Source organism: Eptesicus fuscus, chromosome 12, assembly GCF_027574615.1.
Source record: "Eptesicus fuscus isolate TK198812 chromosome 12, DD_ASM_mEF_20220401, whole genome shotgun sequence".
Taxonomy (NCBI): Eukaryota; Metazoa; Chordata; class Mammalia; order Chiroptera; family Vespertilionidae; genus Eptesicus; species Eptesicus fuscus.
Window position 1 is genome coordinate 48401227 of NC_072484.1, and position 26744 is coordinate 48427970.

A 26744-nucleotide genomic window follows, 5' to 3' on the forward strand; every position below is an offset into this window, starting at 1 on the left:
AATAGCTGGGTTTTTCTAACACTTTTCACTGTTCTATCTTTTTTTCTGTTTTTAATCTGTGTCCTAATGAATCTGATGAAGAGGGGGTGCTATGAACTGAAACATATACCCCCAAAATTTATATATTGAAGCCTTAACTCCTGATGTGACTGTATTTGAGGACAGGCCTTTCAGCTGGTTATGAAAGTTCAATGAGGTCTTAAGGGTGGGTCCTGATCTGATGAGAAGGTGGCCATCTGAAGGCAAGAAACAGAGACCTCACCTAATACTCCCAGCCTCCAGAACTGTGAGAAAATAAAATTTTGTTCTTCAAGTCCTTCCCTTCCCCAACTCTACGGTATTTTGTTGCAGCAGCCCAAGCTAAGATGGGATTAAATAAAGTTTAAGGTATAGTCACTACAATGGTCTCATTTTGGAAGACAGGAATACGTATATGCATATGCTTTATGTCCTTTGTTTTTTATCTACCCATCATAACTCAACTTTTCTTCACACTGACCTCTGGGTCTCGATCCACCCACAACGGAATCAGCCAAGCCAATCCTTGCTGCATAGGAGTGTGCTCCTCACCATGACCACCCAAAGGCAAGAACCAAAGTGGCATCCACTCCTAAAATGTAAAAAATAAAAAAGAAACAGAAACACATTAGGGAAGTCTCTAAGAATAAAATATAGGGAGTTTAAATAACTCTTAATTTTAAAAAATCAAAACAAGTAAAAATACACTTAAGACTTGGTTTTAATTCATTAATTTAGCCAAAACAAGGCAAACAAAAATATTAGCTTCCCCTTAAAAAGCTAAATATACCATATTTTTCTTCAGAACATCTATTTTCCCTATGATTTAGAAACAATGTAGCTCACAAGGCAGATTTCAATCAAAACAGATTTCAAATAAAAAAATTCAGATTTTTATAATATACAACTACAAAGAAACATCTTAGTCAAAGGTCATTTTGTCTCCAAGAAGAAAACTCAAAAGGAATATTTTCATATAGCAAACATATAGGCTCAAAATGTACTAGACATCGCACATTCCTTTTCTAACAACTGCTCAGAAGACGGGCAGCTCTCAATGCTCTCACCGAGCTCTGGGCCTCGGCCATCATCTCATGAGATAAGTGAAGCAAGCAAAGAATCGTGCTCTTTGTCACCCCCTTTCCCATGAAGGACATGGCATTTCCTCCACGTTCCACGTAAAAGGAAGTGATGACCTGAAAAACAAATGTAAGCAAGTTCACAGCAGCGTTACTCTGAACGGTAAATAAGGCCAAATATATCATTTGCTACTGACATATCTGAATTGAATCCTAACCACATAAAGTGTATGTAATATTCTCCATTTATACATTTAAAAATGGTTAAGATGGTAAATTTTACCACAATTAAAACAAATATTCCTACATATTTGTTAATAAAAATCTTTAAAACTTACCCGTGCCTGTCACACAGGAGGTGATGAATAAACAGTAAACAACTATTATTTGAGAGTTGCTATTGCTGTTACAGTCATTGGTTATTTTTACTTACTTCTAGGAGACCTGATAAGTACTTCCCACAAATTTCGAGTGGCTTTGCAAGAGGAGAATGTGAGCTCCACCCGGGCAGTGCTGTGAGGTGAGCCATCCCTCGTAAGGTCCTCTCAAGGGAAGGCAGGCCATAGAAGTGAGGCGCATCCGTGACTCTCAGGCACTGGAGCAGTTTCAGAGCCAGCTGTGTTTGGAAAACGTAAAAAAGTTCCAAGCATTTCCTGGGAACATAAAGGAAGGAAAAAAGTCAACCATAGGATGAGTGTGATGGGCTTAATAGGTGATTGTCTTATTGGTGGCAGAGGATTCCTAACAAATACTGTATCAGAAAAGTATGAATTAAGACAAAAGGCAGAAAATATTCCCTTTCAAAAGAAGAGTTAAACAAAAAAGTATAGTTAAAATAGCATCTCGGGTATAAAATGTAAAATACGAGCAATAATTGAAAAATACATAAATGTATACTGGTATTGTCACACCAAAAATATGAAAACTTGGAATGAAAATTAAATGCATACTTTAAGTGAATTTAATTGACATATTCTAAACCTATACTATACTTTTAATCATTCACTATCATTAAAAATTTTAATTTTTAAATCACTAAAATGTATTTTTTTCACAGAAAACTAAAGTAAAAAAAAAAAAAAGAAGAAGAAGCCCTAGCCAGTTTTGCTCAGTGGATAGAGCATCGGCCTGTGGACTCAAGGCTCCTGGGTTCGATTCTGGTCAAGGGCATATGTCCAGGTTGCGGGCTCGATCCCCAGTAGGGGAGTAGGGGGCATGCAGGAGGCAGCCAATCAATGATTCTCTCACATCATTAATGTTTCTATCTCTCTCTCCCTCTCCATTTCTCTCTAAAATCAATAAAAATATATTTTAAAAAATAAATAAAATAAAATACAATGAAGTCATTATTTTAGAAATTTTAGTAATTCTTGGTTGTAAAATTTGTATTTGGTTCTTTTTTACAGTCTCCATCTCTCCATATTTTTACTAATCTTGTCCATATGTTCCTCTAACAATTATTATGCTTATTTAAAATAATATTATTTATAATGGTAGCTTTAAAGTTCTCATATTTGACATCTATAGGTATGTTTCTAATGATTTTTTTCTCCTAATTATGGGAGACATTTTTCTGTGCTATCACAATTCGCTTCATTTGTGATTATATATCAAACATTTGCATAAAAGAGCTAAAGTGAAGTACATAATAATTTCTCATGGTAACGACTTGCCCTTTGACCATAAGACTTGGGTTATGGGCTGATCTTTTGGATCTAACCAGGTGTTAAGCTGAATCAGGGCTGCTTTAACACCTTAGCTTGTATAAAATGTCATGTGTGTTGGATCAGGCCTTTCCCTCCAGCAGAGCCTTGGGATTTAAGCACAGGAAGACCTCATCAAAGTAAAAACTTCTGTATGCATCAAAGGACATTATCAAGAGAGTGAAAAGACAACCCACAGAATTGGAGAAAATTTTGCAACATATATTTGATAAGGGATTAACGTCCAGAATATATAAAGACAACTCAACAACAACAAAACAATTCAAAAACAGGAAAAGGACTTGAATAGATGCTTCTCCAAAGATATAACAGTAACAAGTGTTGGTAAGGATGTAGAGAAATGACAACACTCATGCACTGCTGGAGGGAATGTAAAGTGGTGTAACTGCTGTGGTAAACAGCTTGGCTCTTCCCAAAAAAGTTAAACATAGATTTATCACAAATATCAGTCCTAGGTATAATCTTGAGAATCAAAACATATGTTTGCACACAAACTTGCATATGAATGTTCATAGCAGCACTATCTAAAATCCTCAAGGTGGAAACAACTCATTTGTTTACCAACAGATAAACGGATAACCATAATGTGGTATATCTATACATGGACTATTACTCAGTCATAGGGAGAAATAAACACTGACATGTGCTATGAAATGGATGGTCCTCAAAAACACGATGTTAAGTGGAAGAAGCCAGACACAAAAGGCCACATGCTGTTTGATTCCATTTGTATAAAATGTCCAGAGCAGTCAAATCCATATACAAAAAGAACATTAATCACTGCCATGGTCTTGGGTAAGGTGTGATTGGGAAGGGGCTGCTTAATGTGTACAAGGTTTCTTTGGGTGGGTAATAAAAATGTTCTGGAATTAATTATAGTGATAGTTTCACAACATTGTGAATATACCAAAAGCCATCAACTGTATACATTTAAATGATCAAAATAAATAGTAAAATTTACCTAATTTTAAAAATAAAAAAGGAAGTCAGAACCAGAGACAGACATTTGAAAACATTAATGCAAAAATATTCATAAAGTCATAGAAATGGATATGACCGCTCAGGTTGATGTGTCGAGAATTAAAAGAGGACCAAGAACTAAAACCTAGAGAACAACAAAACACTTTCCATGTGAAACTGCAATCAGGCTGCACCAGAGATTCAGCTGAAAAGAAAACAGACCACCACAATGATTACTGAAGTCTTTCCTTCTCTTAACTTGAAGCAAATGAAAAATCAACTCCTTGGAAATGAAAAAAGAATTCAGTTCCCTATCCACGTTCTCCAACCTTCAATGATACAAAAGTACCTGTTAGTAACTGCCCCGAAACTGAGCAGCAGGGTATTGTAAAGAGCCATCAGTTCCTTCTGGAGCTGTTGCCTGACAGCCGTCCGGAAGTCATCTGTCTCTTCTCGGGCCTGTGACTCTGTCAGAACCAGCAGATCTAACAGAGGGTTTGGACTCTGAAAAATGAAATTGGTAAAGAATAAAGTTACTCTCTAGCTGAGCTGTGTGTTGTTTCCTATGGAGGTTTTTGTTGCTCATCATGTTCTGGGTTAATTAAGAGTTGTGTTACCTAACCAGCAGGTGTGGGTCTCTAGAACTCCTGTAGATGGTCTACACTCAAAGGATGCTTCATATTATCATCTCAACAAAAGGAAAGCATATCTATTCTAGAAAACTGAGGAAAATACAGAGAAGCATAATGAAAGAAACAAACACCATCCACAATCACATCTCACAGGAAAAGCAGCTTTTAACATCCTGGTACATACTCCTCTTTTTGCATGTGTGAGTATAAATAAAATTATAATTCTATATTTTTAATAAAACTGAGATCAAGTGAAAAAATCCACTATTTAACCATTTCCTTACTTTGTTATTATTATTTATTCAAAAACATTCTAATATCTGGTATTTTTCAACCACGATGATTTACCACACTGACCACTGAACAGTTAGTGACTGATAATTTCACTGGGTGGTATCGTGGGCTCAATTCTAATCATGTCCTATGTACAAACTCTAAGCAATGAAATAACTGAATCAGAAGATTATAATAGTTTAATGCTTTTGATGAACATTGCCAAACTGTCCCTAGAGTACTAATACACACAACCCCACATGGTGTGAGAAGACACAGCATCCCAGCCAGTGCTGATATCACTACTGTTGTAATCTTTGCCAACTTCCTAGGCTAATAAACAAATAAAACTAATGCTATTTAAACATTTTCCTGTTTTCCATTTTTAAAAAAGTAACTAAAGAAATATAACAGGATTTCTAATGATATTAAGAGAATAGAAAATATTAACTGATATACGAAGTATTTATCAAACATCTATAATGTCACAGGCAGTGTGCTAAAAAGAAATAAAATAAGATTCATTTAACTTTTTGATTAAAGTAGAAAACTTGCATTTTCTTCTTTTACACATGGGCAAACGGAGGTTTATAAAGAGGTCAAGTAATTTGTCCAAAGTGATAAGAATTAGCAGAACAAGAATTTAATCTCAGAACCTTTTTACTGCAAAGGTAGTTAATATTCTGTTCCCAGCATTATGTCCATCAACAGAGCAGTGCATATACAACATACAAAGAGAGATAAAGTCAAAATGTAATTACTGCTGTTCTAAAATCCTTCACCTAAAGAACTCAATTCAAAAATAACCACATTCTCTTTAGGAAAAAGAAATGAAAAAATGGAAGAAAATTCTAAGCTGTTTACATATGTAACATGTAGAGTGTACTTCAATCAGGTACACACAATTGCAAACAATATAACTGAGAGCCTTTGGAAAGTACGGGGGAGAGACATTTTGCTTTTAATTTCCTTTACTGTTTCACACCTAAGCAGTTTTTTCTACCACCTGTCCCTTTCATCTTAAGCAAGAACTGCCTCATTTGGATCCAGTAAAATTACATGAAACATAACTATAACTTCATGTTTCATATATGAATAAAACAATCAAGATTCGCATTTGATAAGATCATAAAAATAAATATATATTCTATAGTATTCTTAGCCCCACATAACCAAAGGCGGACTTAGACCCTCAGTGCCTCCAATTCCCATACACACTGACAAAATTAACAAGTTATTTTAATGCAAAATCCATCTTGGTAAAATATGACTTTATATGATTATATTGATACAGCATGTATAACCTAAAATTAAGATTCCTCCAAAGAATCTCATTCTACTTATAACTTGTTTTTGCTAGTAAATTGCTGAGACTTTTTCCCTTTATAACCTATCTTGGGTTCACATGTTAACATTGAGATTCAGTGAACCTCAGCAGCATCACTTGTAAAATATAGGAAGAATTACTACTCCTCAAGCACAAAAGAGAGCAGAATAGATGTCTCTACCTAGTAACCTCAAGTGCTTAATCCTATCTGAAGGTTTTGTCATTAGACATTAGTATTCAATCCTAATTTTAAACCAACTACTTGGGTCATTATTGTGTCACTGCTGACCTCCAAAAGGCAACAATTTCTGTAATGATGGTTCATTTTCTTTAAGCACATAGTTTCCATCCATCAGCAAACTACAACAGTAGAATGTGCAATGCCCCCCATGAACTCTGCATGCACACGTGCCTGTGAAAATGGCCAAAAAAGAGACATACACAGTGTAGTTCTGAATAGCCCACCCCCCAAAAAATTATGGTCCCACTTTTACAAACTTCCATCAAAAACTCATTCTGTCAAGAAAGATGTTCAAACTCACCACTTCTAGGCTCTTTTATATATTAACAAAATATCATTATATGAAAATATAGATTAGTGGTGCAAAAAATTCCCCAAGTGCCTTAGAATTAAAATGTTTGTAAAAGCCCTAGCCAGTCTGGCTCAGTGGATAGAGCATTGGCCCGTGGACTTGAAGGATACCTACCAGGTTCGATTTCAGTCAAAGGTACATGCCTCGGTTGCATGCTCGATCCCCAGCCCTGATCACAGCATGTGCAGGAGGCAACCAATCGATGTGTCTCTCTCACATCAATGTTTCTCTCTGTCTTTCCCTCTCCTCTCCCTTCCACTCTCTCTAAAATAAATATGTCTTATAATGTCTATTATCTTCTTTATCAATTTAGGCCCTCTTTTCTAATTTTTATGTAGGGGGTTATTTATGTGTTATTACTTGCAAAAAGGTTTATCTTTGCTGGGTTAAGTAAATTCATATGGTGCTTGAAAAAAACACACACACATAAACCAACAGTACATAGTGAGCTAGCTTCTTGGCAAGTTTTCCTTAGGATAAACTTACATTAAAGCCTGAGCACCTTTGGACTCACTCTTCCCACCCTCACCTTCACATACCCTCACTGCCTCCATCTGGCTTGGCTCCCTGCCTCTCACATGACTGTCTGCACTCCCCGCATCCAAAGATCCCCACTTGAAAATACAGCTGCAGCAGAAAACTCCAAGAAAATAGGTTTTATAAACAGCAGGACTGAAAGTCCCATTCATCTGTAGACTTTTAATTTAATACAACTAGTTACAACATCAAGAAGGCCATGTTGCTATGAGCCCTCTAATACAACATGAGTAGCACTTCACTTAGCAAGGTATATAAATATTTTACTTTTCCATAATTAGTATTAATGATTTTCAAATAAATCACTGTCACACCTAAAATGCAAATTCCTTAACAGCACTTACAGGTCTAAGAAGTAATTCTAGAAGCCAGTTTAGAAGTTCCACTGATGAATTTTTTCTTTGCTCCTTCAATAACTTATTTAAAAAATGTATGATATCTATTAGCAGTTTCTCATCTTCAATGCAAGCAGGAAGCACTTGTAAAAACCTATAACAAAGAAGACAATAATTATGGTTGCTAGCTCTTAAAGTGGTGGTTGATAAATATTTAGCCACCAGCTGAGAAGTGGCATGCTGACTTGTTGTGTTTGCCCATTTCCATAGTGTAAATACCCCCATGGCCAACTGCAAGCCACAGTGTGACACACAGCTGTGGAGACATGCACAGTAGCCTTTCTATATCATAGATGTAATAGGTACAAATAAACTGGAGCAGAGATAATAGGGAAGTGTTGTAAAATAATTGGGAAGCAATAACTTTTGTATAATCATTACCTTAATTTTCATTAACTTATTTAATTATAAGTTTACATAATTTAATGTTAAAGAGTGGCTCTTTTTAAACCAACTAACTTGCAAAACTCCAGAAATGTAAGCATCAGCTCTCTCACAAGGCAGTACTGGCTGGCTCCAGCATGCCACCAGAAAAGCAAAATAAAATTGTGACAGCTGACCTAAATAAAGGAGTTAGCAAATTTCATGTTTAATGAGAAAGTTTCCCATGTTCTAGAGCCACATGGCTAAAATGTAAAACTGCTGCCAATTGCTGCTTCTCAGTCTTGTTGGTTTCAAGTGCAGCAACCATCTGCTGCCAGTTAAACGTGCTATATCGACGAGCTAGAGCCTTTCCTATAGCTACTAATGGACTTGCACATTGGGCAATCAACTTCATGAAATTCACAGTAAAAAGAAAAATGAGATCATATACTTATGGGGGGGCGGAAAAGAGCAAAACAAAACAGCCTGCTACAGGAGTACCAAACCTATTCACCAATCCACTGATGTCCTGAGTTATTTATAATATGGGCAGGAATAAACATTCTGTTTGTTCATTCATATCTTAGCCTAGTGATTTACTTTTATAAGATAACAAAATTTTCCATGATAAGGATATTTTAAAAATTGCTGTAAGTTTATTAGTAATTCCTTCTAAAATGCAGTGATTCGGTTTTGTTTTGTTTTTCTCTTTTGCAGGTGATATTTATTGCAGGTGACAAAAATCCTGAGGTTTTTCTTTCTCTAAAAGCATTTCTCTCATAATACATGCTCTTATCTTAAAGGTATGGAGATGGACCCAAACACAATTCAGTCCAGGTCTCTGCAATGGGTAGACTTGAGCTTACACTGACCTGTTTAGTGCGGTGTGCCAAGCCAAGGACTTCAAGGCAGCCCCACATGGGCCAGTGCCCCCCTTGAAAGACAATCTGTCATTCAGAAAGTAAAAACTCATGCTGGTGACGGCAGCCCTCACTTCTCTATGGGTGGCAGCCTGAACGACGGCATGGAGACAGTCCTGCAGGCCCCTGGCTGTGTGCGTCACCTTCAGAGTAAGGGTGTCCTCTGAGGATAACTTCAATGTGTCTAAGAATCTATACAAATTGAAAAAAGAAAGAGTGACATAAAGCTATTTAAATAAAAGCTCACTTTTATTATAAACTCTTACCCAAAAATTGTTTTATCTTCATTTTCATTTAATTAAAGGTTGACTCACAGCCCAAAGAAAATCTGGTGTATATCTGCCAATATTAGGCTTTTATACTAGTATCCTAAGTATTTACATTGACGTTTTCCTGCTTACACAACCATAAAGTAATTTTCACTCAAATAAGGAAGAATTGACAGATTAGAACAGTAAGATATTCAGAAGCAATCATCATCACAATCATAACAAACACTCTTACATATATTTACTGACCTTTTACTCTGATCCAGAGCACTTTTCCTAGTGATTTACATCAATTAACTAAAAGAAACTCTGTATAATCTCTAAAACAGCATAGGTGCTCTTTGTTTTTTAATGTACTTCCCTTGTGTGATATTTTTTAAAAAGTAATGAACAAAGTAATGTAATCTTTAAAACAAAGTAAAAATTATAATCTTCAGTGCAAAAGCAGGAGCAGATGAAAGTAAAAAAAAAAACACACCACACAAACAAAAAACACCTACTTGATCTAAAGGAAAAACAAAACCTAACTAATTAGGCAAAGGTAAATACTTTTTCAACTAAATGTAACAGCTTACTCTTGGATTTTCGTTTCAGAGTCCACTTGCTTCAACAGATTCTCAGTCCCATGATACCATGAGAGGTTCCAAGCTATTCGAAGCATATCTGAGACTGGCTTCAAGGCCAAACAATCAGCAGATAATGGCAACACTATGGAATAAGGACTCACAGCATGGTGGCCAAGAACATGCACTGGGAGGTGATACCTAAAAAAAAATGTATACAAATAATAAAAATATTTTAAGTTCTCAAATGCCTCTTAAAAGGATGAGCCACAAATGAGGGCTAGTTCTGTGCCTCCCATTCTAGAGCAATCCAGAGATCAGTTTCCAATTTTTCTTTTACCTCTTCTAACCTCCCAAAACCACTATATTAAACTCTTTCCTATGGACTTACCATATTCCATAATGTATCAGCCTTGTTTGCAGATATAACTAATGCCCCTTGAAACTAAGCCATATGGCTACAGTGAACCATGCATAACAGGTGTTCAGCCAAACATGAGTGCCTACTTTATGTAAAACACTGTATAATATCTACCATTTATTCAGTTATATGCCATGGCGATGTTATACCCATTTTACAGATATTTAAAATGAGTCACCATGACCACTAAGTGACAGAATCACAGCCTGACAGAATTATGTTTTCACTTGAGAACATAATTGCAACACCAATACACTTAATCACTGTGTGTCACCAAGAGAACCCAGAAATATTTTTAAATCTAAAAACAGATTCACAGCCATATACATCTCTTAAACCAATGTTAATTTAACAGTGTTTAACAGAATAGCAATGCCTAGCACGTTCAAATATTAAAGAATAATTTTGCTAATAAAACATATCCCGCATCCCTAATTCATGTATTTATGACTAATGTTAGATAAATATAATCAGGTAAGATTTCTACAGGGAACTTTTGTTTGCTTTTTCATTTCATATATCTCAATAAAAGAGGCTAAGGTAGAGTTCTCTATATAGAAATCAGATTGATAATTTAAGTAAATATAATGCTTTTTAAAAATTGGAATTTTCCACAAAAGTAACCAGGGCTCCTTAGAGAAATGGCTAATGCTAGGTTTGAGACAGGGAAATTGAAGGTGAACCTGGGACATCTCTTTGTGCCAGAAAGAAGAAAGTAGTAAAAGACTCATGGGGCTAAGTGGAAAGGACCCAGAACAGGAGCCTACTTGATAGGACTGGTACTAAAGGAAAAGAGGGAGGCTGTCAATCAAAGGACAATCCTTTAATAGTTAGAACATGAACTGCAAATTAAACCTAAGGAAGGTAGAAGGAAGAAAATAATAAAAAGCAAAGGGTACTACATCATGACCAGTTTTAGAAACCACTACACATCTACCAGATGGGCAACGATTTTAAAAATAACATTACTGTGAGTAAAAGCTTAACAAAGCCCGTTTTTTCCCCTGTGGACAAATATGGTCTTGAGCAAACTCTCTGGCTCCTGACAACCGGACAACCAAAAAGATGTAGAATGTCAACAATCTTACTAAGCTGCTCTGCTGAGAGTGAGGATGACTCCCTGCATCTGTACTGGGAGATGTGGGATAGCGGGAAGCCACAGTTCTGAGCGCTGAGTGCTGTAGCTCTATGACATGCTGTGGGGACCTGGAGAGCAGGCCTGGGCACACTGACCAGAGATCATCTTTTCTAGTGGGACACAGGGCTTCTATGTCAAAACAGCACCCAGCACCACACATGTCATCTCATTCTAAGTATGACTTACTGTAATTGTATATTTTATTATTTAGCCAAACCCGAAGATCATGAAGAGTGGGTGATGTCTACAATCAAGACATTTCACTCCTAAGAATGTGTCCAAGAGGAATTCTTGCACACATATATCAGGAGTCATACTACTAGTATACAATAATGTTTACAGGATTGTATACTGCAGCAAAAACACAGGATCAACCCAAATACTCTGACAGAAAAAGGAACAAACTGTACTAGAGTCTAACAACAGAATATCATACAACAGTGAAAATTAGAAAATATAATTTACTTACCTTTAAAATACACAATTTTAAGTATACAGCCTGATGGATTTTTATATATGTATTCATGTGTAACCACCACCCAGAATAAAATACAGGACATATCCATCATCTCAGAAAGTTTATTTTTCTCTTTTTCTTGTAAATTGATTACTCTCCTTAACCTCTTCCAAGAGGTAACTACTGTTCTGACTTCTCTCACCATAGGTCAACTTTACCTGTTGAAGAACTTTAAGTAAATGGAATCTACAATATATGCCCTTTGGTGGTTTCTTTTACTCAACATTAGGTCTATGAGACTCACGTTGTTGTGTGAAGAATAGTTTCCACAGGTTGTGTACAATTGTATGCACAGTTCATTTATCAATTCTTCCTATTGTTAGACATGTGGAATGTTTCTAGCTTTTGGCTAGTATCAGCAAAGCTGTTATGAACATTCTTTTTTTTAAATATATTTTAATTGATTTCAGAGAGGAAAGAGAGGGAGAGAGATAGAAACATAAATGATGAGAGAGGATCATTGATCGGCTGCCTCCTGCACGCCCCCTACTGTGGATCGAGCCTGCAACCTCGGCATGTGCCCTGACCAGAATCAAACCTGGGACCCTTCAGTCCACAGGCCAATGCCCCACCCACTGAGCCAAACTGACCAGGGTGTTATGAACATTCTTATACAAAGAAAAAAAAAGAGTGGGTGATGCAAATACCAGCACTGGTGAGAGTGTGGAGCAGCTGACGCTCACACTGCTGCTGGGAATGAAACTACTACAGCCACATGGAATACTGTTTGAAAGCATCTACTAAACATATAAATACCCTCTGACCCATGTGTGTTCAAAGCACATGCCCATCGGCAACAGAATTACAAATTCATTGAATTCATTGCTGTACATTCTTACACTGAACCCTAGAGTGCAGTGGAAATGACCAACAGGCAAATCTTCCCACGTGGTGCAAAAGAAGCTGAACACAAGAATATACCCTATTTATAAAGTGCAAAACCAGCAAAAATAACATATAGTAACAGAAATTAAGATAGATTTACCTATGTGGGTGGTGGAAAGTAATGAAGGAACATGAAGGGGTTTCCTAGAATGCTGGCAATGTTCCTTATCTGCATGGTAGTTACATGGCATATTTGGAAAAATTTATCAACAATACTCAGAATTTGTATACTTTATTCATGTTGTATGTACAGTGGTTATGTAGGAAAATGTCCTTAATTTAAGCTTTAATGAGGTACATGCTAGAATAATTAGGAGGGAAATAAAAGTATGTCTGAAGTTTACTTAGGAGGTTAGGAGGGGAAAAATTAATATAAATAAATATATGAGAGAGAGTAAGAGAGAGGAGGCCCATGAGTTAACAACTGCTAAATCTAGGCTGGAAGTTATGCCAGTGTTCACTGTCTAGTTCTTCCAACCTTTCTGTAGAAACATCTGGAGAGGTACAGTCACTGACCTCTCCAAGCACACAGTGAAGGGAATATTCAAACACTAAGTCACATGGTTTAAATGCTATGTGAAAACTGTGACAGACTGACAGATTCTCATGTCCATTTCTGTAACAATAGTTCTCCTTCAAGAACAACAAAGACAGAAATATGTCACCTTCTAAAAATGGAAACCGGCAAACTGAAGACTGATGGCGAAGCAGGTTGACTGGGAGGAATAACAGACCTGGTTCGTAAAGAAAACACAAGAGGAAACAGATGAGTGGACCACAGCTTTGTCAAACAATACAACTTGTCTCACTTCCCTGACTGAAACTTAACTCACAAGGTGCAACTGGTTCTATCATTTAGTGTAGTTTTAACAAATTTGCTACTTCCTGGATTTGCTTATGAAGAGTAAATTCTGCTTTTCTTTAGAAGTCCATATGATAAATGATTCATACCATGCGGGTGCTGGACTGGCAGATGGGTCTGGTGCCCTCTCCTGCTGGCCCTGCTCAAGCTCAGTGGTAAACAGATATTATCATCCTAAACATCTTCCTAAAGGATTTTGTAAAATAAAATATTAAAGAAAAACACGTAAAATTGAGTACTGAAAAATGTATTACTAACAAAAATTACTGCAGTAATTTAAAATTTTGTAGTTCATAATGTTCAAAAATAAAAGTTCAGGGTGACTTTTTGAGTCAATGGGTTTTTTATTACTGCTTACTCAAACCCAAAATCAACCGAGGTATATCTACCATGGACAGCATAAGCTTCATAAGTTAGAAATTTCTATGTGTTGATATAAGATTGCATCAGAAACCTTAGATAAATAATTGTGAGTAAAAATACTTTCTAAGTCTTAGTGCTCACCACATATCCATTCTTGATACTTCATCAAATAATAGGAGGCAAAATAATGCTCCAACTTCAGTCACCACAGTACAATCTTCATGAAATATCAAGGAAACTGAAAAATAAAAGAAGCATAATGTTATGAAATATTAGAAAGGATGAACTTCAAATTTAAAATATCTTAACTGGAAGGGAAGAGATGCCATTCTCAGAGAAAGGCAATGTTGACAGATAAGCTGACATTACTAACACAGTGGCCCTCTAATGTGCAGTGTGTGTGCATCACCTGGAGGCTGCGACAACAGTGTCTGCTTGGTAGGTGTGGGAGGAGCCTTTGACTCCCAGAGACACAGACATTGCTCACTGGGCACAGGCCACTTTCAGTTCATCAGAAGCAAACTGATTCAGGGTCTAAGAAGGTTTGCCAAGTCTAAAGGTTTGGCTAAAGTTTGCTCATTGAAAGATCTCAATATCTGCCCTTTCCTATCCTATCTAATAATAGACAAATATGCAAATTGACCATACCTCCGACACACCCACAAGCCACGCCCACAAGCCACGCCCACCATCCTAGATTGGAGAGGGTACAGGCTGGGCTGAGGGACAACCCCCCTCCGTGCACGAATTTCGTGCACCGGGCCTCTAGTAAACATATAATCATAGAACTTAGACTTTTGACTTTAAAATGTTGTATTTGTGCGAGTGTTGTTTTGGTTTGTATGTCTTGACCATTACAAGCCACTCTTAATGCTCATTTAACAACATAATCAGATATCACACCAAAGGTTCAGGATGTAAAGGCATAAACAAACAAGGCTGAGGAAGCAGATGCTGGAAAGAAGGCAGTAGTGACTGCAGCCACAGCTCTCTCTTTACAGACAACAGGTACTGTCTGAGCTCCAAAGGACAGCTCCATCAATGTGCACAGGACAATCGAAGGCGTCAGCCTCTCCCAGTTCCAAGGTCTGCTCAATAACAGGGTTACCAGGAAGCTTCCACAAAAGTACTGAACACTTTCTATTGCAATGGGTTTTAGTAATTTTAAAAGTTTGCTATTCTGTAAGTTAAATGGAAAGTAAATGTTTCCTACAGTTAAACAATACCACTTAAAGCTTAAGACTGATTTCACCATTAGCAGAATGTGTCTTATTTACCTCTGAACAGCAGGGTCAGCAGAGAAGCCTGCTGTGCGAGGGAAACACGGGCGCCTGGGTCCGCATAGAGAACCTTCCTCAGGAGCGTGAGGCTGGGCTGGATCAGACATTCTATCAGCTGGCCAGAAGGAAACACACAGTTACTCTATGTGCATTAATTCTAAGGTGAGCTAAAACAGACTCTAGTATTATCTTATCATAGTCTTATTATTATCTCATTCTAAATTGTATGCTTTATCAAAATTGTGTGAAACAAAAATGCAAACAAATATTAAGAATTATTTTCCACTGAAAATAATACTCGGGCTTATACATCATATAGAAATATTAAGATTAGTTTTTCTTTACAGAGGTTACACTCTTAGAAATAAACAAATGAACAAGGAAGGTAATGGGTGTCAGGACTTAAACTCCAAGGACTAATGCAAATTCAGCTGAATTCACTTTAGGATCTGATTAATAAAAATACCAATCTGTAAAAACATGTCTACATGTGCAGTAGTCTTACCTCACCATCCTCACCCACACATTCATTTAAATACTCAATTATCTTGTCAATTAAGCACATTTTTTTCACCACAGCATGCATTTTAATATCTGTAGACAAAAAAAAGTTACTAAAAGTTAAAAAACATTTCCTGTAGTTTTAATAACATAGAACAGATATCCACATAACTTGCAAACTATTAAAAATATTTACACCTGGTATTTAAATTAGAAGATAAAACTTTAAACTTTTTCTTTAATATACCTCTGAACAACTTGAAAACTATTAAGTAACAAGCAGATCTGACTCCTGAACTGTAAAAAATAAACCTGTTAAAAAATAATAATTAAATTAACTAGTTCACTCTGAAAAGTACTAGAATTTTATGCATACAAATGAATCCTTGTATTTGTATATGACAAATTATTGGCTTTACATTGTTTCATTGATAATTCTTCCCTTCTCTAAATCCATTAACTCAAAATGTTTAGAATTCTTCACAAGTTAATGTATAAATATGGCTTACAACATGATCATTTTTCTATTAATAAGATCTCTAACCTCAAATTGTTAATAGCAAATATAAAAGGGATTATAACATACACTATATATTCCCCAAAGAATATGAACTACTTTTTAATAAGTATATATGTGTGTGCACTACTAAGCACTCAATATTTATGTCCCCAAAAATTCATATGTAGAAACCTAATAATCTCCAATGTGATGGTATTAAGAGGTGGGGCCTTTGGGAGGAGATTAGGTCGTGAAGGTGGAGCCCTCAAGAGTGGGAATGGTGCCCTGAGAAAGAGGCCTCAGAGAGCTCCCTCACTCCTTCTGCAGGTGAGTGCACAGGGAGAAGGCTGCCTATGAACCACGGAGCATGCCCTCACCCAACACCAGATCTGCTGGCTCCTTGACCTTGAACTCCCAGCCTCCAGAACTACGTGAGAATCAAATGTCTGCTGTTTATTAGTCACCTGGTCTATGGTATCCTAGTATAGCAGCCCAAACAAACTAAGACACACACAGACACACACGAGATATTACTGGCTCCAAAAATCTACTTGCTTCTAGATTAGGTACAAGTATTTTAACAATTTACAAACAAATTTTCTTAATTTGTTCTCCTATAGTTTCAATGAATACATACACTGAGAAACAAACAAATATACATATTCATACTGGACTAGTAGCTTTCACTCCAACTATCTTTAGCGGCCACTTTTTGAAAAAGTAGTTTCCACTGTCCCCCCAACACAGTGCATACCAAAATTATATTTTTGAAATGTTAATAATACTAAAAGAACACTTATTTCTAAACGTTTCTGAATCGTTTTTGTCGAGGTTCTCCACATTTGTAGGGATTTATTTTCTAGAGTTTGTGTTACTGCTATTAAAGCCACAGGCAGGCTGTGTATGCTTTTTCAAATTCCTCTCACCCAGTTCCCACTAATGCCAGGATAGAAATATTAACCATGCCCCATTTTCCCACTCAGTAAAAACCTTTTCATGTAAGTACAAAGTTATCATTTCTCTCAAATATTAAAGCTAAGTTACAGATGTCACATATAGGGAAAAAGAAAAAAAAAATCCAAAGAATAGACTAACAACACTACAAAGTTAACTGTATATTTTACAAGTTTGTTGTTTTTTTAAATAAGCCTTTAAAGAAAATACAGCTATGGTACATTATTATTTTACCCTTCCACAAAGTACTGTTTGATTGATTTCTCTAAGAAAGATGGGACAAAATAAAATTACATATACTAGGTAAACTGAGGAAGAAACATGCAATTTACTGTTGAAATTAGATCAATATCTTAGAAGGTAATTCCATTGAGTGACATTCTACAGGTAAAATAAAGATAATGCAGACCAGGGTCAACAAAGTTTTTTTATAAAGAGCTAGACGGTAATAAGTGAAGCTTTTCTGGCCATATACAGTGTCCCACATTTTTTTTTTAACAACTCTTTAAATGTGTAAAAACCATTCTTAACTCAAGGGCTATAAAAAGGACAAACCAGGCCCAGCAGCAACCAATGTCTGCCAACCCAAGACAGCAACCAAAGATATTACCTTGCATAATCACAGCGAGCTGTTCTGCAGCTGACTTTCTCAAAACAAGGTCAATGTCATCTGAGATAAAGATTTCATATACCTTTTCAACAGTCTCCAACTGCAAACAAAAAGAAAAAAAAATTTTTTTATCTACTTCCAATTTTCCAAGAAACTTTTATAGTTCATACTATAAGAACAAAAGCTCAAAGTCAACTTACTTAAATAAATGGCATATTTACATGTCAATATGCAACAATAATGTACTAGGTCAGGGAGGAACTTAGGACCTCAAACAAAGAGCCACCCTGTCAATGAGCTTTTTTTTCTTTTTAAATATATTTTATTGATTTTTTACAGAGAGGAAAGGAGAGAAAGAAACATCAATGAGAGAGAAACATCGATCAGCTGCCTCCTGCACACCCCCTACTGGGGATGTGCCCGCAACCAAGGGACATGCCCTTGACCAGAATTGAACCTGGGACCCTTCAGTCCGCAGGCCAACACTCTATCCACTGAGCCAAACCGGTTAGGGCAAGCCTCTTAATGTATATTTTTGCTAGGAAGTCATTCCTGACCACTAGCTCCCTAAAGAATTTCAGGAAAAACATCCCTGCAGGTAGGAACAGGCAACCCTGAGATGAGCAGTCCAGACTCGTGACTCAGGACTTCTGTTGCTCCATAAGCCCACAGCTGCAATTCCCTTGGCCCTGTCCCTTTCCTCCCACTTAGAGACCACAAAGAAGGCAGCCCTATGGAACTTGCTGCCCAGCACTCCAACAAAACCACCCCAATACCAGACCGTGACTGACATCCATGCTAAGACAGGGTCTGAGCTGGCAAAACTCAGGAGAAGAGAAGAAGAAAACAAAGACAACACTCCTCCTTTCTCCCACCCACTATCTGCTGGCCCTAAGTACTCACAAGACAGTTCTAGAATGGCCACTCCTGGCCTTCCTCCCCACCACACTCAGGACACAGGAAGGACCACCAGTGCTTAGGACTCAGGGAGTCCCCAACAGGACCTGGTGTGTGGCCAGGGAAGGCTCTCTAATCCTCCTGCCATGGTTGTCATACGGCCCCAAACAATGTTGAAAGAACATTGAATGTGTTTCCCATTTTAAGACTGTCTCTGTGGTTAACAGACCCAGGGCTTTGTTCCTAAGATTATTTGATGCCAATCAGAAACTCATTGTCCTGAGGTCTTAATGCTTGAGGGAGTGACTGTGTGGGGAGAAGGAGGTGGGTGAGACAGGATGCTGGGCAGGGCCAATTTGAATCAGCTGTCTGTCTGTTTCCCCATTTCACTTGCCAAGGAATTTTCCCAGCTTCTTACTATCCTGCCTCAATTCTATTCCACGTGGGTCTACAGTGCTACCACAGGCTTAGGGGGCTGCTCTACACTGAAAAGATAAACTGCCTTTACACCTATATTATTTTTACCTCTTACACTGAAGAGGCTGAAAATTTTATCATAGGAACTTTTTCCTTCTAGCTATTGTAGACAATTTCCAACATGAGAACAAGAATTCTAAATAGCTTTATGTCAGTGACATATGGTCTTAAGAGTCATCACAAAATTTCTTTCCACTAAATTGGCCTTATGTTGTTCTTAAGACACTATTCAAATTCATTACATTTGTGGTATATGCACTAAATGAAAAGGGACATAGTACCTGGCATTTGGTAGACACTCAAGAAATTAATCTGTTCAGTATTAAACAACCACACAGTAATAAACTCAAAAGTTACCTTAATAATCAGCTCTCTCCTGTCATCCAATTTGAGTTCAATAGGTTTTTTCACGATAAATAAGTTAGTAGCTTTGGCGAGAACTCTGGCATCCATTGCAGGGCGCTTTCTCTCAGCCCCCTCCTCCCTGGTAAGATGACAGACTAACAGCTTCAATGCTAGTGAACGGACCCTGCGGAAACACAGTACGCAAATCTGCAAACTGCAAACCTTCTGTAACATGCAAATGTCTACAAAGTACAGAAGTCTACAGTCACAACACATTATTATATATCAACACAGTAATCAGTCATGCTTATAATGAAATTACTTAAAACATTTTACTTTTTCTATTAAAATATTTAGTGTACTAGAGGCCCGGTGCACGAAATTCGTGAACGGGGGAGGGTGTCCCCTCAGCCCAGCCTGCACCCTCTCCAATCTGGGACCCCTTGGGGGATGTCCCGACTGCCGGTTTAGGCCCGATCCCAGGGATCGGGCCTAAACCGGCAGTCGGGACATCCCTCTCACAATCCTGGACCCCTGGCTCCTAATTGCTCACCTGCCTACCTGCTTGGTCGCCCCTAACTGGCCCCCCTGCCGGACTGATCACCCCTCACTGCCTCTGCATGCCGGCCTGATTGCCCCTAACTGCACCACTGCCGGCCTGGTGGCCCCACACAGCCTGCTGTTCAGTCGTTTGGTCGTCCCTCACTAACCCCCCCTGCCGGCCTGGTCACCCCATGCAGCCTGCTTGTTCAGTCATTTGGTCGTCCCTCACTAACCCCCCTGCTGGCCTGGTCGTAGGAAGCCTTCCTCTGAGAGCGTGATGGTCAATTTGCATATTACCTCTTTATTATATAGGATAACTTACAATCATTCTTTCAATTTTATTTTTATTACTAAACATCAGAATTAACCCTTTGCACTCACTTGCTTTTTTCTCGATTCCTTTATTCTAATGCTAACCGTGTCGAGTCACACTCGACATCCGAGTGCAAAAGGTTAAAGAATAATCAGTAATTACAAATGGAGAAACAGACTCACTATGACTCTGAACATCAGTCAACATCACATTCAACTTCAATAAGTCAAATTAAATCTAAATTCTGACTCCAAGTCCAGTGATCGTTCTCAATCACAAAAATGATCCATGAGCAGAATCAATGTTAGATCGGACCTCCAGGGAAGTATCACACTAATACCTAGTATCACAGCAATGTATAAAAATCTTATTTTAGGGATCAAACAGATTCCCCTCAGATATGAACATGGAAATACTTTGATTCCCTTCATAATTCTGTTTTATCTGGAATGGATTAGGAATAAGGTCTGTTGAGGCCATTGAGATTTTAAGAAAAGAGTACATACTGCATGCTACTGGACAATGGGATGGGAAAACAGAAAACCATCACATGGCAAAGGGCATGGAGTTGGGAGAGTGTGACAACCAGTTACCTATCACACCTGACAGGCTGTTGAACTACATGGGAACTGGGCAAATTTTAAGTGATAACCGAAGTACTACTTATAAGACAATTAAAACCTGCATACTCAGGGGGCTCCTTACCACAGCCACGGGCTGGGTCACCTTGCTGTGTCCTGACACCCTGAAGTGCTCTATCATAGCACTGGTCTAGCGTTTTTACAATTTATATATATATATATATATATATAGATATATATATATATATACACACACACACACACACATACATATATATATATATCTATATATGCCAAGTGACCAGAACGACTGGAATGACCAGCTGCTATGACGCACACTGCGGCAGCCAACCCGATGGGGGCCCCGATGGGGGCCCCGGATGGGCCTCCCCACCCCGATTGGGGGCAGGGCTTCCGGCCAACCTCCTGTAATCCCTCCCCCCCCCAACCCCACCTGTGCATGAATTCGTGCACTGGGCCTCTAGTCAAGTATAATTAATCAGACCTCTCTTCTCAATTCCATGCCCAGTTCAGGAAGGACCTGTCTGTGTTGTGTGCTGCTGGGTTTCCACAGCCAACCTCAGTTCTCAGGCACATGGGTGATGCTCAGTAAGTGCTTCCCAATTCTAACCAGGAATTTAAAATCATAAAAATCATCTCTAGAGACTAATATTTACTCCAAGATGGTGTGAGTATCAGGCAAACTCTCCCTCTCCCATTTTTTGTAACCTCCTGAAAGCTAAGAACAGCAAAGACACCTACGTAATGCTTTTCCCCTGCTCCTTTCATTCCAGTCCAATGCTGTCAGTTATGGACAGTCACCACCACAGTAAGAAAGTTAGAGTGGGATGTGTGAAGCATGTATTTACGCATCTCCTCCTCTGGTCTACAAAAGTAGCATCATTTGGGGTTTAGCCTGGGACAGCAGAATCCGGTTATTCATTCCTCTACACTATTTCTTTCAATGAGTACATTTAGAGCATATTTATGTTCCAGGTACTCCATGAAGTGCTGATGGTGTAAAGATTAGCCAATGTACAGGGTTCCTGCCTAATAGAATTTATGGTTTGGTGGGTTATGGCAAAATGAATCAAAAAATGAAAGCAAAGATGTAATCCAAACTGTCTTAAGTTCTGTGTAGTAGGACCTTACTCAAAGAGAGGTCTGGCCTTGTCCTTCACTCCTGGTAGGGGATCTCTAAGTCCCTGGAGTGCCCTGCCTGCTAAGAATATCTGTTTACCAGGAGACCTTGGGACCCCAAGGGTGAACAGGAAATAAACTTCTTGTGTTCAGTGACCATTTTGGTGGAGGGATCGTGCTACACCAGAACATGAATGAAAGTGAGTGTGGAAACCAATCCCCCACCCCCGGGAGCACAGACACTCCATCTGCCCTGCATTACCCCTAACTTTATTCTCTACACTACATTGAGATTTTATAATCTCTCCTTTTAATTTTCCTCCTTCTATTCTCTTCATATTTTATTTCCACCTACTTCCTTATTTTCAGTCTGATCATCTGCTTATAAATAAGCTGCTGTTTTACTGTGGTGTGAGGTTGGAGAGAACAGAATTGTCCACTGTCAAAAGAACATGTTTGTTCCTCCCAATTTTTCAATCCACTCTTTCTTCTCATCACTGCTTATCCTTCTGACTAAACTTCTTTCTCTTGTCAATGAGGAAAAATTAACCAGTTACCTAAGAGAGCACCAGAGAGCATGCATATTGCATTGACAGATAGGGAGCAACCACACTTCTGCTTTTCTTTGAGTCAAAAGGATACTGACACTAATGTCAAAGGACAAGCCAGGCAAGATTAAACCACCCACACACTCTAGTACATGAGGCAACTGTCTACTACATCTTTGTGAAATCCTGAATTTTCAGAACAGATGTTTAGAAAAGGATCACTCCAGGCTAACCATTTCTAAAGAGAGCAGACGAAGAGATGCTCTGTACCGTCTGCAATCTATTGATCTGCATGGCTCCCCTACCCGCGCACAGCACTACGAACAGCCCCGAGAGCAGCAGCTACAGCAGATGCAGGTGCAACCACTGCGCTGGGAGTGGACAGTATGTTTCAGGAAAGCACCCAAAACACCTGCATCTGCTTACAGCTTCACCCATTGGTTCCCTCTCTCTTTCTAATAAAAGAACCACTTTCCTTCACCTTCCTCATTCTATTCTGTCCCAGACTGATGTAATGACTGCACTATACTTTCTTAGAATGGCCCCATTCATCTTTTACATTCAAAAGCCTCTGCTGCACTTACGACGGCTTCTTCACGAGCAGGAGCCGCAGCATGGACTTGAGCCGGGTGGTGCTGGGGAGGACTCCCTCGTCTCCCTCAGAACTCGTCTTGCTTAGGAGGAGGATGCAGTTCCCCAGAGGGTCTTCTGGGTCAGCATAGCCCTAACAGGTTTCATTAAAAAAGAAATTATTGTTTGATTTTATACACATTGCTTAATTTTTTAACTTAAAAATAAGAACTACATTGACCTGTCAGGCAACTCAAAAATATCTCTCAATTCAGCTAAAAAGTTACTTTTCAAAATAACCTACAAGAGGTAAAAAACCTACCTACAACTATTTAAAAATAATACTGAAGAACTTCAGGAAAATATGCCAATCCTCTGGACACCTGCCAACTTCTCTATTTCCTGGGACTCTAGTAGATGAGGCCCCTGGGTCTTCAGACCTGTCCTCACAGGAGAGAGGTGGAATATGGCAGACGTACCTGCGTGGAACCGAACCACATGAGCCTCACAGCTCCTGCTCTACAAGCTTGTTCCTCTGAGGGCACTGCCCACCTCCACCTTCTCTGAGAGGGTCAGGGACCTGGACTTCCCTCACTCCTTTAACGCCCACAGGACTGCTAAAAATGCTGTTTCCAAGAGTTCATTAACCAAAGGAAAACTCTAGTTACATATATGCATAGAAATCATTCATGAAGCAAGTTTAGTTATGGAAAGTCTACTTAAAGGCACTGATAGCTTGGCCAGAAAGCCTTCACATAAGGCTGATTCTATTCCTCACGTCACTTCTAAGTGCCCACACCTCACTCTGAACCTCCCGCCCACATGCACAGATGAACACCTCTGCCAGAAACCCTTACTGTTCATGCATCCACAGATCAGAAAGGGAGGCTACATGTCATACCTGCAGCACTGGGATGACAGGACACAGAGACTCGATAAACCTGTTCCAGGTCAGCGCTGTCATCATCAATTGTCCCTGCAGCAGGTATAGCAGGATGGCCTTGGCAGCAGCATTCACCTGCCCAATAACACAGACAAGACACCCGACAAAATGAGGTGGTCCCTGAGTTGCTGGACACACCTGGAACACATGATAAAATCTAAAAGGGGCAATAAGTAACATCTTATCCTTCAAATGTTCCTATTTCTGTAGCATCATCTTACACTCTGCTCCCAACCAGTCTTCCCCTAATGATTTCCTTTTACCATCCTATCTAATAAAAGAGAAACATGCAAATTGACCGTACCTCCGCTATGCCCACAAGCTAAGCCCACCAGACAATCAGGAGCGAGTATGCAAATTAAACCAACCAAGATGGCGGTTAATTTGCATATCCAGGCGCAGAGCGAAGACTGAAGACAGCGTAGAAGGAAGCCAAGCGCTGCAGAAGGGAGTGGGGCGGCGGAGAAGGAAGGGAAGTAGGCAGGGCGGCAGAAAAGGGAGGGAAGCAGGTGGGGTGGTGGAGACGGCCACAGGAAGCCCTATTCTTGCAGGAGTCTTCCTGTAATGGGCCTCTAGTCTATATAATAAAAGTCTAAGCAAACCTTGCAGCAGAACAACCAGAATGACTGGTCGCTATGATGCACACTGACCACCAGGGGGCAGACGCTCAATGCAGGAGCTGCCCCCTGGTGGTCAGTGCACTCCCACAGGGGGAGTGCTGCTCAGCCAGAAGCAGGGTTCACAGCTGGTAAGCGCAGCAGTGGTGGCGGGAGCCTCTCCGGCCTCCACGGCAGCACTAAGGAGCAGCGAGCCGAGCGGTAAGGAGTGAGGGGTCCCAGACTGAGAGAGGGATGTCTATCAGCTTAGGCCTGCTCCCCATGGGGAGGCCTAAGCCGGCAGGCAGACATCCCCAGAGGGGTCCCAGACTGTGAGAGGGAGCAAGCTGGGCTGAGGGACACCCCCTCTCCACCCCAATATATGAATTTCGTGCACCGAGCCTCTAGTTAGGGTATATTCTTCCACTGAACAAAAATATGCCTCAGTGAAATAACCTGCTCACTATAAGGACTGTTTGGTTCTCTACATCTTAGATGAAAAACATAAGTAAAACGTTTCATCTGTCCTGTATTTTGATTCTCACATTTTCCATAACATTTCTTTTTATTTAAACAAACAACATGTATGAACTCAACATCAAAGACAAGTTTATTTTCTGTTTCTCATCATATTCTCTAGTTATATTAGGATATTACCTTGATTTAGCTGAATGTCTAAGAATTACAGTTTTTGCACTTATTTATAACACACCATACCTCATTTTTGGAATCTTGAATGCCAAATGCAGAGATTTCATACAGGACTTTTGGGTGAAGTAGAAAATGAATTCCACTACAGAGTGAAGACACAGGTTTAGTGACATTATGGACACCTAAACATTCCTGTAAAATAAAACATTTTTTAAAATTAGTGACTGATTTTTCAAAAGTATTCATCTTTCTCTGTTTAAAATTCAATTCCAATTTTAGTTTTCACTTCACTGAAACTTTTCTTTTACCTCGAGATGAAAAAAATTCTCTTGCCCAAAAGTTTTTTAGTCTGCATGAGATATGTATTATGTTACTTTCTGCCAACAAGCAGAGTCTTGATAAATTGAATAACCAAACTGTTGAGACAACCAAATCTATTAAGTTGTTCATAATGATAGACATAAAAGAAATAAATAACATAATGAATAAACGGTATACCCAAAAGAATTCAAGCAGGAACTCAAATAGATATTTTTATACCTGTGCTCATAGAAGCATTGGTTACAACAGCTAAGAGATGGAACTAATCCAAATGTCCATCAACAGAGGAATGGATAAACAAAATGTGGTACATACAAACAGCAGGTTATTCAGCCTTAAAAAGGAATGCAATTCTGATCTGTTATAACATGGATGAACCTTGAAGATACTATGTTAACTGAAATAAACCAGACACATACATAAAATGTATGATTCTACTAATACTAGAAGCCCGGTGCATGAAATTCGTGCACGGATGGGGGGTTGTCCCTCAGCCCAGCCTGTACCCTCTCCAATCTGGGACCCCTGGAGGGATGTCCGACTGCCCGTTTAGGCACGATCCCTGAACGGGCAGTCAGACATCCCTCTCACAATCCAGGACTGCTGGCTCCCAACTGCTTGCCTGCCTGCCTTCCTGATTGCCCCTAACCGCCTCTGCCTGCCAGCCTGATCACCCCCTAACCACTCTGCTGCCAGCCTGTTTGCCTCCAACTTCCCTCCCCTGCTGGCCTGGTCACCCCTAACTGCCCTCTCCTGCACGGCTGATCACCTCCAACTGCCCTCCCTTGCAGGCCGGGTGCCTCCCAACTGCCCTCTCCTGCTTGCCATCTTGTGGTGGCCATCTTGTGTCCACATGGGGGCAGGATCTTTGACCACATGGGGGCAGATATATTGTGTGTTGCAGTGATGATCAATCTGCATAGTACTCTTTTATTAGATAGGATAGAGGCCTGGTACAGGGGTGGGGGCCAGCTGGTTTGCCCTGAAGGGTGTCCCTGATCAGGGTGGGGTTCCCTTGGGGCATGGGGTGGCCTGAGCGAGGGGCCTGTGGTGGTTTGCAGGCCGGCCACGCCACCTGGCAACCCAAGCAGAGGCTCTGGTATCTGGAATTTATTTTCCTTCTACAATTGAAACTT

At 39.3% G+C, this 26744-nt stretch overlaps 1 protein-coding gene across 1 annotated transcript in view; it reads right to left on the bottom strand.

Annotated features, from left to right (window-relative positions):
• RTTN (rotatin) overlaps positions 1–26744 on the bottom strand; it is a 125106-nt gene that overhangs the window by 56558 nt on the left and 41804 nt on the right. Inside the window, exons 15-30 of the mRNA XM_054724269.1 lie at positions 25354–25479; positions 23999–24115; positions 23112–23251; positions 19415–19586; positions 17684–17783; positions 15625–15713; positions 15117–15234; positions 13981–14077; positions 13280–13348; positions 9666–9854; positions 8774–9013; positions 7488–7632; positions 4131–4285; positions 1531–1750; positions 1086–1214; positions 500–610 (exon numbers count right to left, since the gene is read on the bottom strand). Of these exons, the coding sequence (XP_054580244.1) occupies positions 500–610; positions 1086–1214; positions 1531–1750; positions 4131–4285; positions 7488–7632; positions 8774–9013; positions 9666–9854; positions 13280–13348; positions 13981–14077; positions 15117–15234; positions 15625–15713; positions 17684–17783; positions 19415–19586; positions 23112–23251; positions 23999–24115; positions 25354–25479 (2217 nt within the window). The remainder of the gene's footprint in view (positions 1–499; positions 611–1085; positions 1215–1530; positions 1751–4130; positions 4286–7487; positions 7633–8773; positions 9014–9665; positions 9855–13279; positions 13349–13980; positions 14078–15116; positions 15235–15624; positions 15714–17683; positions 17784–19414; positions 19587–23111; positions 23252–23998; positions 24116–25353; positions 25480–26744) is intronic.